Source organism: Sparassis crispa, assembly GCF_003851025.1.
Source record: "Sparassis crispa DNA, contig_000003F, whole genome shotgun sequence".
NCBI lineage: Eukaryota > Fungi > Basidiomycota > Agaricomycetes > Polyporales > Sparassidaceae > Sparassis > Sparassis crispa.
The window spans coordinates 3,646,960-3,662,351 of NW_020939750.1; the positions used below are offsets into that span (position 1 = coordinate 3,646,960).

The window sequence follows — 15,392 nt, forward strand, 5'->3', positions numbered from 1 at the left end:
AAAACACGTTATCCGTCGTAATTACCGCAAGAGCAGTCGGTGTAATATTCGTGAAGCGAGAAAAACCGTACCCAGGGGACGTAGAATGTTGCATTCGACATACCTAGATTACCATACTGTATACGAGTGCATGCGATACAGAAAACCGTGACTTAACTATACAGCTGCAATGACCGGGGAACTTGAAGCAATGCGTCAGGACGTCCGGTAGACAAAGCTGTAGGAGAATTTGCTATTTACAGGTGCAACTTGCCATAAGGATCCGCAGATCATGCATCACCGGTGTACGAGAACAGGAAACAAATGCGAAACGGGTATGCACCAGATATTCAAAGGTCGGGAACAGATTCCCCTGGGTTATAGCAAGCGGCGACACACAGAAGGGCGAATATGACCAAGATATTTCTGCAGCGGCCAAAACAAACATGCGCTGTGGGCTCGACCGACTGCATTAACGCATGCTCTAATTGAGAGTCAGAGGCCTTTCGTGTCGAGATCGAGAAGTCGGCAGGAATTGCGCGATGCAAGCCTAATATATGTGACCAACAGGTGCATCCGAGTCTGTACCAACGTTCGAGTCTTTGCGATAAATAGCGTCGTCTCGAGGACCTCAGGGCGGGCAGACGTTCTGCCAGACACGGAGATTGAGGAACGAAGGTGGAACGAAGAAGCAGACTAGGAAGTCAGACACGGATATCTTGAGGGTTGAAGCTGAGTGTCAGTGTGCCTTTGGGAGACTATGAGCACTCGGAGCAAGCGCTGAATGTTACGCCGGAGATATCCGGGAGCTCGACGGCACTTCACGTTGTCCAACTTCGACCGGCGGACGACACGCTTGCTCTCCTTCTTCGACTGGCGGTTTATTTCATCATTTTGACTGTTATGCACAGCGAAGGGAATATAGTCGATGGCCCGATGATGGTAGCGGAAGAGCGTAGGCTTGCGGCAGATGATTGTTCCCATCATAGGTGACGTGTGCCACCGATGCGGCTTGAGGGGCACGCTACTGCAAACTGTTTAGGCTCAGAAGGCGAGTTTTCGCCCTCGAAATTTTAATGGCACCAGCTTGTGACATATTACCGGTGTATCCTGTAATCGAGTGTAATGGCATGCTGAACCATGACCAGCAGTATCGATGTTGGCTCGGTGGAAAGACAGAAAACCCTTTGAAGAATAGCTTAGCATGAACCACGCGGTAGTCTGAGACGCACAATCTTTTCGTTGTGTTTTGGTAAGCCGATCTTTGTTGCTCCTGCAGCGGCGCATTCTATATGGAATGAAATTCGCGCTGAACAGGTTGGGGATGCAAGACTGCTCACGCAGATCGTAAACCAGAGGTCTGTCTTTGCAATGATGATAACTGGAGTACTGACGGCACGCATCCTTTCCGGGTTAGCGATACTGGAATCCACCTTGAAATAAGCATCTATCTTGATCACATCTGCATTTATGGGACATTACACAAACAAATTTGAAGTTCGACCAACGGCGCACGTGCCGGTTGTATTTAAGAGTGCGTTTGCTTTGTTTCCTTTCACAATCGAACATCCGCGTTGCCACTCACCGACACAAACCAGAGACTACATTTTTTCAAGCGACAATGAATACCACCTTTGTTCGAATGTCCCTTGACGACTTTACTCGCTTCTTTCTTCCAATGGATCTGGCCGCCAGCCACCGGCCACGAACTTTGGAAGACGTGTTCCTTCCAATTCCCTACACCGGCGGGGCCAGCGTTGGTTTTTATGCTGCACTGGTATTCTCGCTTCTGCCTAGCGTGTTCGCTGATCAATTAATGGATATCTCCAGGAGAGATGCATTGATAAAACCAATCTTTGTCCCGGCTACGCGCTGGAGCCAATAGAAAATGATTCAGCATGCGACAATGCCAGCCAGAGCAACATCTGCGCGGCATTAGTCTACGAAGATGACTTCGCGGCCGCGGACGAAAGCCTTGGTTGGGCACTGCATCGTCTTTCGTTCTTACGCAGGCCACACTGCACAAGGGACGACCCATTTGAAAACTTGGACAACGACGGCAAAGTCAGAATTCCACGCAACACAGGCAGAAGAACGGACGAGGCGCGACGGACAGCGACCCTCCAACATCTAACGACCCAGGCGAGGATAATGTTCTCCCACCAGCACCGCTGTTTCGCGTTCAGCGTGCTCATCCTCGGTGAGCATGCGCGCCTCGTCCGGTGGGACCGCGCCGGTGCCGTCGTTACAGACAAGTTCGAATACAAACACACTCCACATCTCGCCTCTTTCCTCCACACCTTTGCACGGATGTCACCTGAGCAGCAGGGCGCTGACGTGACCGCGGAGCTCGTTGACTTCGACTCGGACGATTTTCGGCTGATGCTGGAGGTCGCGAACCACGACGTGAACGGAAGTTCATACGCACGCGACTTGTTCCATGAGTCGATCCAGGAGCCTGATTGGGCATGCTGGAAACTGCGCGTTCCTTCCGGCGACGGGTCTGAGGAGTCCCGCGAATTTCTGGTGGGAAAGCCACTTTTTCTAGCGAATGAACTGCGGGGTCGCGCGACGCGCGGATACGTCGCGTTCGACTGCTTGGGGGAACGATTCGTGTTCCTCAAGGACGTCTGGCGCGTCTCATTCCCAGAGTTACAGCAGGAGGGTGACGTCCTGCAGACACTTCAGAAGGCCGGCGTCAAGCATATTCCGACCTTTATCTGCCATGGGGACATCGATGGCCAGAGGTCGTTAACACAGGAACACGCCACTTCTGATCGTTTGGCTTCGGCCTACGTCCACTACCGCCTTGCGGTCGAAGAGGTATGCCGTCCTTTGGGTCACCATCGTGATGGTCAGGAGTTGGTGGGGATCGTCGCTGATTGCGTGGAGGGTGAGTTCATTAATGTTTTGCGTGAGGTCTCGTCCACCCTAACGATGGATGGTTAGCGCACGGGCAGGCAGTCGAGAGGGCCGGGTTGATGCATTGCGATATCAGTGCAGAGAATATTCTCATTTTCGAGAAGCCTGTGCTTCAAGGCGTAAGTGAATGGCGGGGAATACTGTGCGATTGGGAACTCTCCAGGCCTGTGCATGATGGACCCAACAGCATGAAGGAAGCCGTCAGATTTCAAGGTGCAACGGTATGCGATCTTTTTTGATGTGTTATGACAGCCGTTCAGACGAAAATTCATATGTGCAGGGTACTCAGGCATATATGTCGGTTCACTCGCTGGACCATCCGGATAGCCCAATTACTGTTGCCGACGAGCTCGAAAGTTTTTTCCATGTCCTCTTTAATGTCGCCCTTAACTCCACGGAGAACAATATTCCGAACCTTGAAGAATTCTTAACGCAATACTTCCACAGTTGTCCAGCGGACGGTCGCTGTGGCTCCGTCAAACGTACAGCCATGATCGATGGCCGCTTTATGCACCAGGATGTCCCCATCATGTTTGCTGACAGTGCGGAGGCGTCGCAGTGGCCACTCAACGTTCTTCTTCCGATCCTTGCCGCGTGGTTTAGCGCTCGCTATGCTCTCGAGCATTTTAAGGATATTATGGAGAGCAATAGAGACAGCAACAAGATGGCCAAGAAGGGTGGAATCAAGCTGCGGCGCGTTCCTCCACTTCTGCGCTACCTTGACTTCACGGTGGCAATCACATGGTGCAGAGATCGTGTCGCCCAGTTGAAGACGCACGACACGATGCGTCAATTGCTCCAAATATTTCTTCCCGGGGTTACGCAGCCGGCAGACGACAAATCTTCTACCGTTGATTATATCGGGAGAAATGCGCAGCAGGACTCGTCTGTATCGACCACGAATCGAAAGCGCTCGTTGGAAGAAGAGCCGGTGGATTTACCTTTAGCAAAGCGCGCCAAATATCTCCCTGCTCGAACTCATCACTTGAAGAATGACCGGTGATTGGTATAGCAAATACTGCTGTTCAAGGGCCGTCATAGCGCTCGCATTTCGTTTCTTTCCTTCCACCGTTGTCGCCGGTTCGTCCTTGTCGCCAATTTCCTCGCCTTCTTCACTTTCCTCACCTTCCTCGCTTTCCTCGCTTTCGTCGTTTCCGTACTTTCCCTGCTTGTTCTGGTCCATCACATCTCGATTTACTGCTGCATCTACTTTGGAATCTGATTTTTCTCGCCTAGCTGTAACTTATACATATATATATTACTGCAATTATCGTGCTAACATCTTGCATGGGCAATGTCTTGTGGTCGTCGGAATGTTTGGCTTCTTTCCGTCTATTCCTGGTCCGTGCCGAAGGTCCACTTCTTGTGAGTTCTTCCGTATCTGCGTAATGTCAGCAGTCTCGTGCTTCGGGTGTACTCAAAATTAGGACTGGACTGTGAGGGCCCCATTAAAATCCAGAGTCGTTTGCTTCGCATGACAATCTACCTCGCCGGGTCACACCCATGGGCTCCAACGCTGGTCCTTCCGATGCGGGACCATTGGCCAAGTTCCGCCTTGCCATCTGGTACATCCTGCATGCATGATTCTTACTCCTGGCACGCTAAATCGACTACCTTCAGCGGTGGCGGCATCGGCGGCTTTACTCTTGCGTCGGTGCTCGCCCGCCATGCGCACCCTGATTCACCAATCGAGGTCCACGTCTACGAGGCCGCGCAAAAGATCTCCACTATTGGAGCCGGACTCCTCATCTGGCCGCGGACGTGGCACCTCATTGATCTGCTTGGTCTTGAGGTGGAGACGGCAAGGATCTCAACGGAGCCACCCTCGGAGGTCCCTAGTGAGTATCCATCTGATACAACTTCCCGCTTCAGCTCGGGCGGCTGCCACTAGCCTTACGCAGAACTGACACGTGAGATCTACTCCCGTTAATTGCAGAACCGGGATTCTTGTACAGGCTATCTGACAGACAGAGGGAGCCGTATACCTTCTATGAGCTGATGCTGCCTCGTGAGTGCCTTTCTACCCTGATCTCGTGCTGATCTTCTCATAACATGGTCATTGGCTTCAGGTGCTACGACGCTGCATCGAGCTGATCTGCTAGATGTTCTCCGTTACAGCCTTCCCACGTCGTACACTATCCACACCGCGAAGAGGCTTGTGTGCTACGCCGAGACTCAGGACTCGACAGGAAAGCCCATCTTGACACTCTACTTCACGGATGGTACCACTGCGGAGACGGACGTCCTCGTTGGCGCCGACGGCCTTAAGTCCGCGACGCGTGGGTGTATGTACACGCTCGCACATGAACATGACTGCACACCGTGTACGGACGTGCTGACTTGTCCCAGGTGCGCGGTCGTAACCCCACAGTGGAGCGGAATGATCATCTGGCGGTGTCTAATCCCTGAGGAGCGTCTGCGGTCGGTAAATCCCGCACACCGTGCATTGAAGTTCACCTTGTCTGTGCGTATTGCTCCATCTTTTTCTTGGATTTCTCTGACTGCGTTTGACCAGTATTGCGGGAAGAATAAAGTATGTTTTATTGTTCATCTGTGAGAACCATGATTTCGACCGGCTGACACTACGCAAGCACGTCGTCGCGTACCCGATTTCCAACGGTCGCATAGTCAATTTCATCGCATTCTACACCCAGCCAGAACTCGAAGGCACGCCGTACCCTGATAAATCTGGCGAACCAGCTGCGAAAGAGGAGGTCTTGGCACATTTCGTTGGCTGGGAGCGTGAAGTGCTGGAGCTCCTCGAGGTACGTCCGTGCAAGTGTCATTTGAATGTGCTCGAGCTGAGCTGTAGAGCAATTCACAGTGCACAGAAAACCTGACAAAGTGGGCCATAAACTGCATGGGCGCACTGCCATTCTCTGTCTCTAGGAGAGTGGCACTGATGGGCGACGCGGTGCGCGGGATCCTTTTCGCGCGGTGCTGTCGATGACTGATGTACCGACCTGGTAGGCGCATGCGAAACAGACCCATCAAGGGGCTGGCGCTGGACAAGCTATGGAGGTCATTGGTTCTCTTCTTGCCATCGGCTGGTGTTGACTTAACTGCTAACAGGATGGCTACGTGCTCGGACGACTCCTAACACACCCTTCGACAACGCTCGCACGGGTCCCTGCTGTCTTCCAACTGTTTCAGAAAACGCGGCTGCACTTCACGCAGGACGCTGCGCAGGTCTCGCGACTCACAGGGAGGATGGTCGAGTTCAATGCGGAGGGTTTCTACGATGGGAGCGATGTTCCGGATGAGAAAGCTCAACTCGCCGCGCTCGGTCGCGGGATACGCGAGCTTTGGAACTGGCAGGTTGACGGGAATGTGGACACGCTATGGGAGAGGGCAGAAGCAGGTTTGGCCCACTTGGCAGGCGACGAGAATGGGTTTCACTGAAGTGTTTTCGTGCCGGCGACTGTCGTTAATTTGTTTCATTTCAGTACCGTCCTGTCTTAAACTCACACACGTAATTTCTTGTCGTTTTCTTATGATCGAGGGTACTCTTAAGGTTATAACTGCCTTTCACGCAATTGACACTCACCGTATGCTTCTCGTCAACCACAGATGCGCGGTTGAACTGAGGAGGCTGCACTGGAGGATCCATACAATGAACATAGCCCACCCCAGGCTCCTTCCCACCGTAGTTTCGAGTTAAGGGGGGCGATATACAAACATTTCACGCAAGCTTCATCCCAGAACATATCAGCCACCGATCACATGATAATCACGTGAAAATTCAAACTCCCTAACTTTATTCCCCCCAAATTCTCCACTGGCGTCAAACATTGGAACAAACAAACGCCACCCGGGCCCGTCTCACAAATCAGGCAGTCGCGCACCGCATTTTCCTGGAATTTATATATTCTGGAGGTTGCACCTCGAGAGCAGCACGCCCTTGTTATTCACTTTGCACATAAGTTTTGGTGCGGAAGAGGACTTGTATAGCTAGTTATATATGAAATCCATTATATTATCTCAGACTTAGCACGACAAAAGGTTGCGAGACAGCGGATGAGGCTCAAGCAGGTGGAGGAATACCGGTAAGCTTTGCGGAAAATGCGGTGCGCGACTGCCTGATTTGTGAGACGCGCCCGGGTGGCGTTTGTTTGTTCCAATGTTTGACGCCAGCCGTAGTGGAGAATTTGGGGGGAATAAAGTTAGGGAGTTTGAATTTTCACGTGATTATCATGTGATCGGTGGCTGATATGTTCTGGGATGAAGCTTGCGTGAAATGTTTGTATTACTCTAGGATCATTATCCGGGAGCCCACTGAGAAGTCCCCCGTGGGAGTTTTTGAGCTACGTGCCAGACAGCGGAAGGGACGGCTGCGTCATCGGCACTAAACTATAATTCCCAAAACGCGTCGGTGGCAGAGATGTCAGTCGCGTCAACTGTGTATGTATGCTACGTAGCTGTAATCCACGCCGTTCTCTATGTCCATCATACCTGCAGAAGGCTCTTCAGAATGGCTCGAGTTGCTGATCGTTCAGAAGTGCGGAGTTCCCTCGGTTCGCGATTTCCAGCTACGCCATGGCATGGACCTCATCCGCGGCAAGGATCTGTTCCTCGTCATTGCGCCGGGCCAGGGGAAGACGACGGTTATGCATGCTCCGCTACTGGCTGCACAAGCCCAGATGAAGATAGGAATAGCTCTCATGATTGTGCCTACTAAATTGCTAGCATTACAGCAGGTACTGTTGTGCTGACAAGCACACCGACAGTAGTTTCATTCTGACCTTGAGTATAGGAAACTGTGGCCAATAGCCACGGAATTCGCGCACTGGCTATCAACGAAGACACTATGAGAGAAGCATACCACAACAATCGCGATCTTCTGGCCGAGCTTGTCGGCGGAGAGGACATTCGTCTCGCCATCATGAGCCCTCAAATGCTCCGGTCAAAACGCGTTCGTAGCCTGCTGTCGCAGCAAGCTGTCAAGAGTCTTGTCTGCTGGTTCTTCGTTGACGAAGCCCACCTCGTCGACAAACAGAGTGGCGAGTGGATCGAGATCTTCAAGTCCATCAAGACTATGCGCGCTATCTTGTCAGCTCGGACAGTTTGGGCAGCGTTCACTGGCACGGCGACTCCATCTCGGACTCTGGTTCTCGCTGAAAATCTGGGCTTCCAACCTGGGCACTATGTCAATACTCGGTACTCGGTTGACTGCTCCAACATCAAATATATCCCGCGGTTCTTCGAGCATGCTGTCTCTGGCACGGACTTCCTCGACATCAGCTTCCTGATACCCCTGGAGATGGCTTCCCCCACTGATATCACGACAACTCTGATCTTTTGCCAGACTATCGAGCTCGGCTACAAAATCATGTCTTTTCTCGATCGCCTTATCCCTGAAGCAGTACCTCATCGCAACAAGATCATTAAACTCTACAACTCATTGATGCCTGCGACGTACCGACAACACTTCGTACAGGACCGCTTGAGTGGTGCTGAACTGCATATGTAGACACTTGCGAGATGAGCAGATTCAAAGGCGCGCGCGAATGCGTCGGCGAAACTGGACTAGATCGTAGCGGGGGGTAAAGTGATGCTGTGTAACCTCCGTGCATTTCCCGTCGTGCATAGCGAACATCTTGCAGGCCATTGTGCACATGCGCGCGACCTCGTGAAATTTCCGAGTTGTCCTGAGTCCCTGACTCCGATTCCGCTAAGCTCCGTGACCTCGAGTGCATCCCGAACTCACTATCATCCTGAGTATTTACAACAGGAGATAAATCTATACATAAGGCTTATGAGAATCATCCGACGTTAGTGTGGTGACATCCTCACGATGAATAAAATGATACGGATAGCCACTGGCAGGCTGGGATATCTGCGGAAGACTGAAGGATCGGCTGAGTACCTGAGGGCCCATATGTACAGATCCGAATATGTCGCCATCATCCTGGATGTCGTCAGTAGGTGGAACCGTCGCCATGAGAACTTTTTACAGCACGCGAAGCTTGTACACAGGTAAGACGCGCCTGTGGCTGCACGCGACTTGAGCGCTAAAGATTCGTGCGTCGAATTGCCGTCGGCATCGTTCAAAGTCCGGTTTCCCACGGGGGACTTCTCAGCGGGTCATCGGTAATGATCTCAGCCTCTATTACAAAGGAACGACTGTCTTCCTGCAGGTAACTAGAGGCTGTATCTATGAGCCTATGTTTGTATATCGCCCCCCTTAACTCGAAACTACGGTGGGAAGGAGCCTGAGCCCACCCATGATGCATGCAAATGAGTATGATTCGGATACAGAGTCCATGCTTAACCTCGATCCCGCCGATGGTCTATCAATGGAGACAACAGTAGTGCCGATAGTGATTTCGATTCTGACGAGATGTTGAATGGGGATGAAGTTCTCTTTGCACAGCCAGAAAATTGTGGTTGAAGACCTGTTAGTTACAGGATCACGTTGCATTACTTCACTCTCCCTTGAACAGTCCTCATAGATACATGTCTGCTTGGATCTTCTCATGGATGTAAGGTAGAATAGGATGTTAGCTCCACAGGCTAAACTGCCATTTCTACCTGCAAGTGTTGTCAATTTCGAGTCTGCTTTCGAGAAGCTCGTGCCCGATGCATCAGATCTGAGGACACGTTCGAAGAGACCATCGCAGCAACGCCGATGTTCTTTCTATAAGACCTTCTTAGGCGTGCGCATATGCTTTGCTAGTCAACAATAACACCTAGTAGTCTCTATCACTGACGGCGCCGCCGAACAAGATGCGCCTTGTTCATTCTCCACGCCTTCAAGTGCGGAGCTTATCGCAGTCTTACATCGAAGTTTTATCCCTCACGACAACCTGAAATTGGCAAGTCTGAATTTTCGTTCACAGTTTGGATCTCATCTCCAACGACTCACCTAGGACTCTGCTCTCTTGCGCTGCACAAGTTCATCATTTGGAGATGGGCCAATGCGTTCACAGGCTGGAGCTGCAGACCACATCATTTTCGAGGCTCTGGACCTGCCTCCTTCCTCTGTTGTTGCTCTTGTTTTTTTCTTTTTGTTCATGCCAGGGTTACATGCTGGCCTCTATGGCATCTGTTATCAGCAAGTCTTGTCGACTTGTTATTCAAGCCTCGCGACAGTACACAAGGCGCACGTGGTCAGACGCCACAAACGCGTCTCTCTGTACTAGCACGCCCCAAAGAATCCGTTGAAAACAAGTCCGTCTATCTCACCGCCACAATCTCTTCTCTACATAACACCCCACGTTGCATTAGCAAAGAATGGCTGGCACCTTCGTCACTGTTTCACTCGATACCTTCCTCTGTGAATTCATTCCACAGGTCGGTGAGGCGACCACTCTCCCAGAGCTCCATATGATGTTCTGGATGCCCGCGCCCCCCGACTCGGATGTTGAATTCTACGATTCTTTGGTATGTCTAGCACTCTTGTCGAACGCTTTTTTAATCCGACTGCTCCGCTCCAGAGAGGCTGTATGACGAGACAAGGACTCGAACTCTGCCCGGGATATTCCTGTGACGTTGTTGAGAGCGAAGGTACAGAACGCTACAAGTACGCGAGCCTGTCCCGCGAGGAGGATCTGTCTGCTTTCAACGCTGATCCTCAACAAGCACCTCAACTGCTGTCATTGGTGTACATGGCGAAGTCCAAGCATAGTGACCCCTTCGTCCAAGATCGAGACCCCAATCTCCCAGACACAAACCCTACAGATACCGAGTACTTCACTGCTACTCTCCGACGCCTCCAAGAAACTGCGTCTGCCGCCTTCTCCAACCAGCATCGCACTTTCTTCTTCACCATCGTATTTTCCAAGGGCAGTGCATGCCTGGTGCGATGGGACCACGCTGGTGCTATCATCTCAGAGCCATTCATCTATGGCAGGACAGAGCACCTCGCCATATTCTTCTGGCGCTTCTCGCAGCTCTCCCCCGAGCAGCAAGGCTGTGACGCCACAGCGCAACTTGTCCTTCCTCGATCTGACGATTATAAGTTGATGGAAGACATAGTGAAGAGGGAAGATTGCGGTAACCCGTACGCGCGTTGTATGTTCGCCAAGTCGCTCGACCTGGGCTGGTTCTGGTGGAAGTTAGGTGTCAGATCTGAGGACCAAGCTCCGGTGGCCCTGCCAAAGGGCAGGAAGAAGCGGCCGGGGATCAAGCGGCCGCGGGCTGTGCCCCAGAGGAAGAGTAATGAAAGTGAAGACGAGGCTGGCATGAGATACTTCCTCGTTGGCAAGCCCCACTTCGAACAGCAGCCGAATCTCCCTGGCTGTAGCACTCGCGGATACGTAGCGCTCGACTGCAAAACCAAGAAGTTCGTCTTCTTGAAAGACACGTGGCGGCTCGACCAGCCAGAGCACAAGACGGAGGGAGCGGTACTCGAGGTATTGAAGAAGGCAAAAGTTACCAACGTTCCGACTCTCGTGTGTCATGGAGACATAGCCCGCCACCATACGCATACGCGGGATTTCTTCAAACCCAAAGACAAACCGCGTGTGGATCCGTTTGAAGATCCACCATCAAAATACGTTCACTATCGTCTGGTTGCCAATGAAGTCTGCTGTCCTCTAGAAGATTTCGAAGAAGGGAAGGAACTGCTGCAGATTATAGTCGACTGCATGGACGGTAAGGCGCTTATAATCTTCAGTTAGAGTCGGTCATTATGACGACAAGGACTGCAGCACATCGACAAGCGGTAGAAAAAGCTGCGCTGATGCATTGCAACATTAGCAACGGCAATACCCTCATCTACGAAAGATATGTGAGGCGCGGTGGTGAGTACGAACGTCTGAGGACAGGTCTGCTGTGCGATTGGGAGCACGCAACATCCGTTCGCGCTGCAGAAAATGGGGATAAAGAAGCCCCTCGTAAACTTGGAGCCAGGGTATGTTCCCGAAGTTGCCGTGCTGCCCTTACTCACGATCTGCATTCGTCAATTGTAGGCGACATGGCCATTCATGTCGGTACTCTCGCTCGACCATCCGAAGACAGCTATTACGATCCAGGACGAACTGGAAGGATTCTTCTACGTCCTCCTTCTCACCACTGCGTGGCGCATCGACAATAACATTCGCACTACCGACTTCATTCCCCAGTTCTTTGATTCCAAGGAATTGCTCTCGGAGTTATCCCCTTCCATTTATTCATGTGGCCCATCGAAGCGCCAGGCAATGCACGCCGGCGTGATGAAGCACAATGATGATGAGCTGCGTTTCTTCGATGCAGCAAGACGGCCTCATCCCTTTGAGAAAGTATTCAGGCTCTTTATGCACATGTTCCGCGCACACTACACGACGTTGGTCTACGAGAAAGACTCTGAGGAGGTGGAACCTGAGGACGCACAAGAGCAAATCCCTCTCCCGGTTCCGCGACAAGGCGCGGAGAGCCGCGTTCGAGTGGAGCGAGTGCAACTGTCTGAGGAGGATCTCAATGCGCGCAAGCATCTCGCGGAATCGCTGAAGACGCACCAAGCCATGCGGCAATTGCTTCTCATGTTTCTGGATAGGGAGTGGCCCTGCGGGGACAAGATCGAACCGAAGTCCAACGACAGCGTGGATTCTGACTCGGATAGCTGGGAGGAGCCAATGGGTCCTGCATCTCCTGAGGTGGAATTGGATCTCCCGCGTCTGAAGCGTGGTCGGGATGAGGATGAGGATGACGAAGAGGATGAGGAGCGGCGACCTCGGAAGGTGCAGCGTGCGAATTCAGAGGAAGTGTAGGAGCTTCGCGCTCATTGGAATATCTTTCGTCCCCATAACTTATAAGTATTTATACTTAGCAGCCGTAGCTGTGCTAGTCTAGGATCATTATCCGGGAGCCCACTGAGAAGTCCCCCGTGGGAGTTTTTGAGCTACGTGCCAGACAGCGGAAGGGACGGCTGCGTCATTGGCACTAAACTATAATTCCCAAAACGCGTCGGTGGCAGAGATGTCAGTCGCGTCAACTGTGTATGTATGCTACGTAGCTGTAATCCACGCCGTTCTCTATGTCCATCATACCTGCAGAAGGCTCTTCAGAATGGCTCGAGTTGCTGATCGTTCAGAAGTGCGGAGTTCCCTCGGTTCGCGATTTCCAGCTACGCCATGGCATGGACCTCATCCGCGGCAAGGATCTGTTCCTCGTCATTGCGCCGGGCCAGGGGAAGACGACGGTTATGCATGCTCCGCTACTGGCTGCACAAGCCCAGATGAAGATAGGAATAGCTCTCATGATTGTGCCTACTAAATTGCTAGCATTACAGCAGGTACTGTTGTGCTGACAAGCACACCGACAGTAGTTTCATTCTGACCTTGAGTATAGGAAACTGTGGCCAATAGCCACGGAATTCGCGCACTGGCTATCAACGAAGACACTATGAGAGAAGCATACCACAACAATCGCGATCTTCTGGCCGAGCTTGTCGGCGGAGAGGACATTCGTCTCGCCATCATGAGCCCTCAAATGCTCCGGTCAAAACGCGTTCGTAGCCTGCTGTCACAGCAAGCTGTCAAGAGTCTTGTCTGCTGGTTCTTCGTTGACGAAGCCCACCTCGTCGACAAACAGAGTGGCGAGTGGATCGAGATCTTCAAGTCCATCAAGACTATGCGCGCTATCTTGTCAGCTCGGACAGTTTGGGCAGCGTTCACTGGCACGGCGACTCCATCTCGGACTCTGGTTCTCGCTGAAAATCTGGGCTTCCAACCTGGGCACTATGTCAATACTCGGTACTCGGTTGACTGCTCCAACATCAAATATATCCCGCGGTTCTTCGAGCATGCTGTCTCTGGCACGGACTTCCTCGACATCAGCTTCCTGATACCCCTGGAGATGGCTTCCCCCACTGATATCACGACAACTCTGATCTTTTGCCAGACTATCGAGCTCGGCTACAAAATCATGTCTTTTCTCGATCGCCTTATCCCTGAAGCAGTACCTCATCGCAACAAGATCATTAAACTCTACAACTCATTGATGCCTGCGACGTACCGACAACACTTCGTACAGGACCGCTTGAGTGGTGCTGAACTGCATATGTAGACACTTGCGAGATGAGCAGATTCAAAGGCGCGCGCGAATGCGTCGGCGAAACTGGACTAGATCGTAGCGGGGGGTAAAGTGATGCTGTGTAACCTCCGTGCATTTCCCGTCGTGCATAGCGAACATCTTGCAGGCCATTGTGCACATGCGCGCGACCTCGTGAAATTTCCGAGTTGTCCTGAGTCCCTGACTCCGATTCCGCTAAGCTCCGTGACCTCGAGTGCATCCCGAACTCACTATCATCCTGAGTATTTACAACAGGAGATAAATCTATACATAAGGCTTATGAGAATCATCCGACGTTAGTGTGGTGACATCCTCACGATGAATAAAATGATACGGATAGCCACTGGCAGGCTGGGATATCTGCGGAAGACTGAAGGATCGGCTGAGTACCTGAGGGCCCATATGTACAGATCCGAATATGTCGCCATCATCCTGGATGTCGTCAGTAGGTGGAACCGTCGCCATGAGAACTTTTTACAGCACGCGAAGCTTGTACACAGGTAAGACGCGCCTGTGGCTGCACGCGACTTGAGCGCTAAAGATTCGTGCGTCGAATTGCCGTCGGCATCGTTCAAAGTCCGGTTTCCCACGGGGGACTTCTCAGCGGGTCATCGGTAATGATCTCAGCCTCTATTACAAAGGAACGACTGTCTTCCTGCAGGTAACTAGAGGCTGTATCTATGAGCCTATAGCTGTGCCTGCTTACGTTCTTGCTCCCTCCACTGGCTTCTCTCAGGTAGAATACTATCCCGTCTAATAATAACTCTACCTGCACGACTGAATAGCAAACACGACGCAGAGATCGACCCGTGCAAATCGACCAGGGCTTTGTGCAGGCGTGGCATACTCACGGCTGAATATCTCGTCTGACTGAGAACGCCATCCGTCACGCGCACGTGACACATCACACATCACGCAGCGCGGCTACAAAGCGTGGAATCATTTCAGTGTGGAAACAACGTAAGATAGCGTAGACAGGAATAATATGTATGCGTCGGAATTGAATTCATCTGGAAGGCCGGAGTCAGTAGGGTCATTAAGCTGCACATAGAACGTACGATGTACTACTTACTGGACGAGATTGCTGTCGGAAATCCGCGCAGGAATTACGAACAGGTGAAGATTGTGACAGCGTCGAGCCGAAAATGACCGTATCGACTACCTGTAGACCCCCAGATTTCAATGCAGGCCTGTAGTTGACGAAGTTCTCAACCGAAAGACGTAAGAATGACTGCACAAGATCGCACGCACAACACTGTCCAGAGAGCTCAAGCTGGTTATCGCCACCTCAAAATAAGTGACAGCAGAACAGAAAAGATTGTAAACAACATGGCGCAAATATACGAATGATCCAAGTTGCAATAAGCCAGTAACGGTAGGCAAGGGGCTTAATGAATCCATAAATGTTCCGCTAACAGGGTAGCGCTAGTAGCCTGATGACGAAGACAGTATTCTAGGAGAATTAATGTCGATTGCCACGTGAGATCGCACGACAATGG

The 15,392-nt window shown here is 51.7% G+C and overlaps 4 protein-coding genes across 4 annotated transcripts; all 4 read left to right on the forward strand.

Annotated features, from left to right (window-relative positions):
• Positions 1-1,449: 1,449 nt before the first annotated feature.
• Positions 1,450-3,904, forward strand: SCP_0413230 (hypothetical protein; the record flags this gene model as incomplete). The annotated part of the gene is made up of 5 exons (XM_027758048.1): positions 1,450-1,513; positions 1,578-1,756; positions 1,810-2,872; positions 2,929-3,122; positions 3,182-3,904. The coding sequence occupies 5 exons, from the start codon at positions 1,450-1,452 to the stop codon at positions 3,902-3,904; spliced, it is 2,223 nt and encodes a 740-aa protein (XP_027613849.1).
• A 500-nt stretch (positions 3,905-4,404) lies between these two features.
• Positions 4,405-6,303, forward strand: SCP_0413240 (6-methylsalicylic acid decarboxylase atA; the record flags this gene model as incomplete). The annotated part of the gene is made up of 9 exons (XM_027758049.1): positions 4,405-4,466; positions 4,522-4,739; positions 4,838-4,909; positions 4,971-5,365; positions 5,417-5,434; positions 5,493-5,666; positions 5,726-5,815; positions 5,872-5,922; positions 5,974-6,303. 9 exons carry the CDS (start codon positions 4,405-4,407, stop codon positions 6,301-6,303), a joined length of 1,410 nt encoding a protein of 469 aa, XP_027613850.1.
• Positions 6,304-7,340: 1,037 nt separating this feature from the next.
• Positions 7,341-8,371, forward strand: SCP_0413250 (P-loop containing nucleoside triphosphate hydrolase protein; the record flags this gene model as incomplete). The annotated part of the gene is made up of 2 exons (XM_027758050.1): positions 7,341-7,598; positions 7,655-8,371. The coding sequence occupies 2 exons, from the start codon at positions 7,341-7,343 to the stop codon at positions 8,369-8,371; spliced, it is 975 nt and encodes a 324-aa protein (XP_027613851.1).
• A 1,763-nt stretch (positions 8,372-10,134) lies between these two features.
• On the forward strand, positions 10,135-13,887 carry SCP_0413260 (hypothetical protein; the record flags this gene model as incomplete). The annotated part of the gene is made up of 6 exons (XM_027758051.1): positions 10,135-10,284; positions 10,338-11,496; positions 11,553-11,755; positions 11,814-12,567; positions 12,876-13,114; positions 13,171-13,887. 6 exons carry the CDS (start codon positions 10,135-10,137, stop codon positions 13,885-13,887), a joined length of 3,222 nt encoding a protein of 1,073 aa, XP_027613852.1.
• Positions 13,888-15,392: the final 1,505 nt, after the last annotated feature.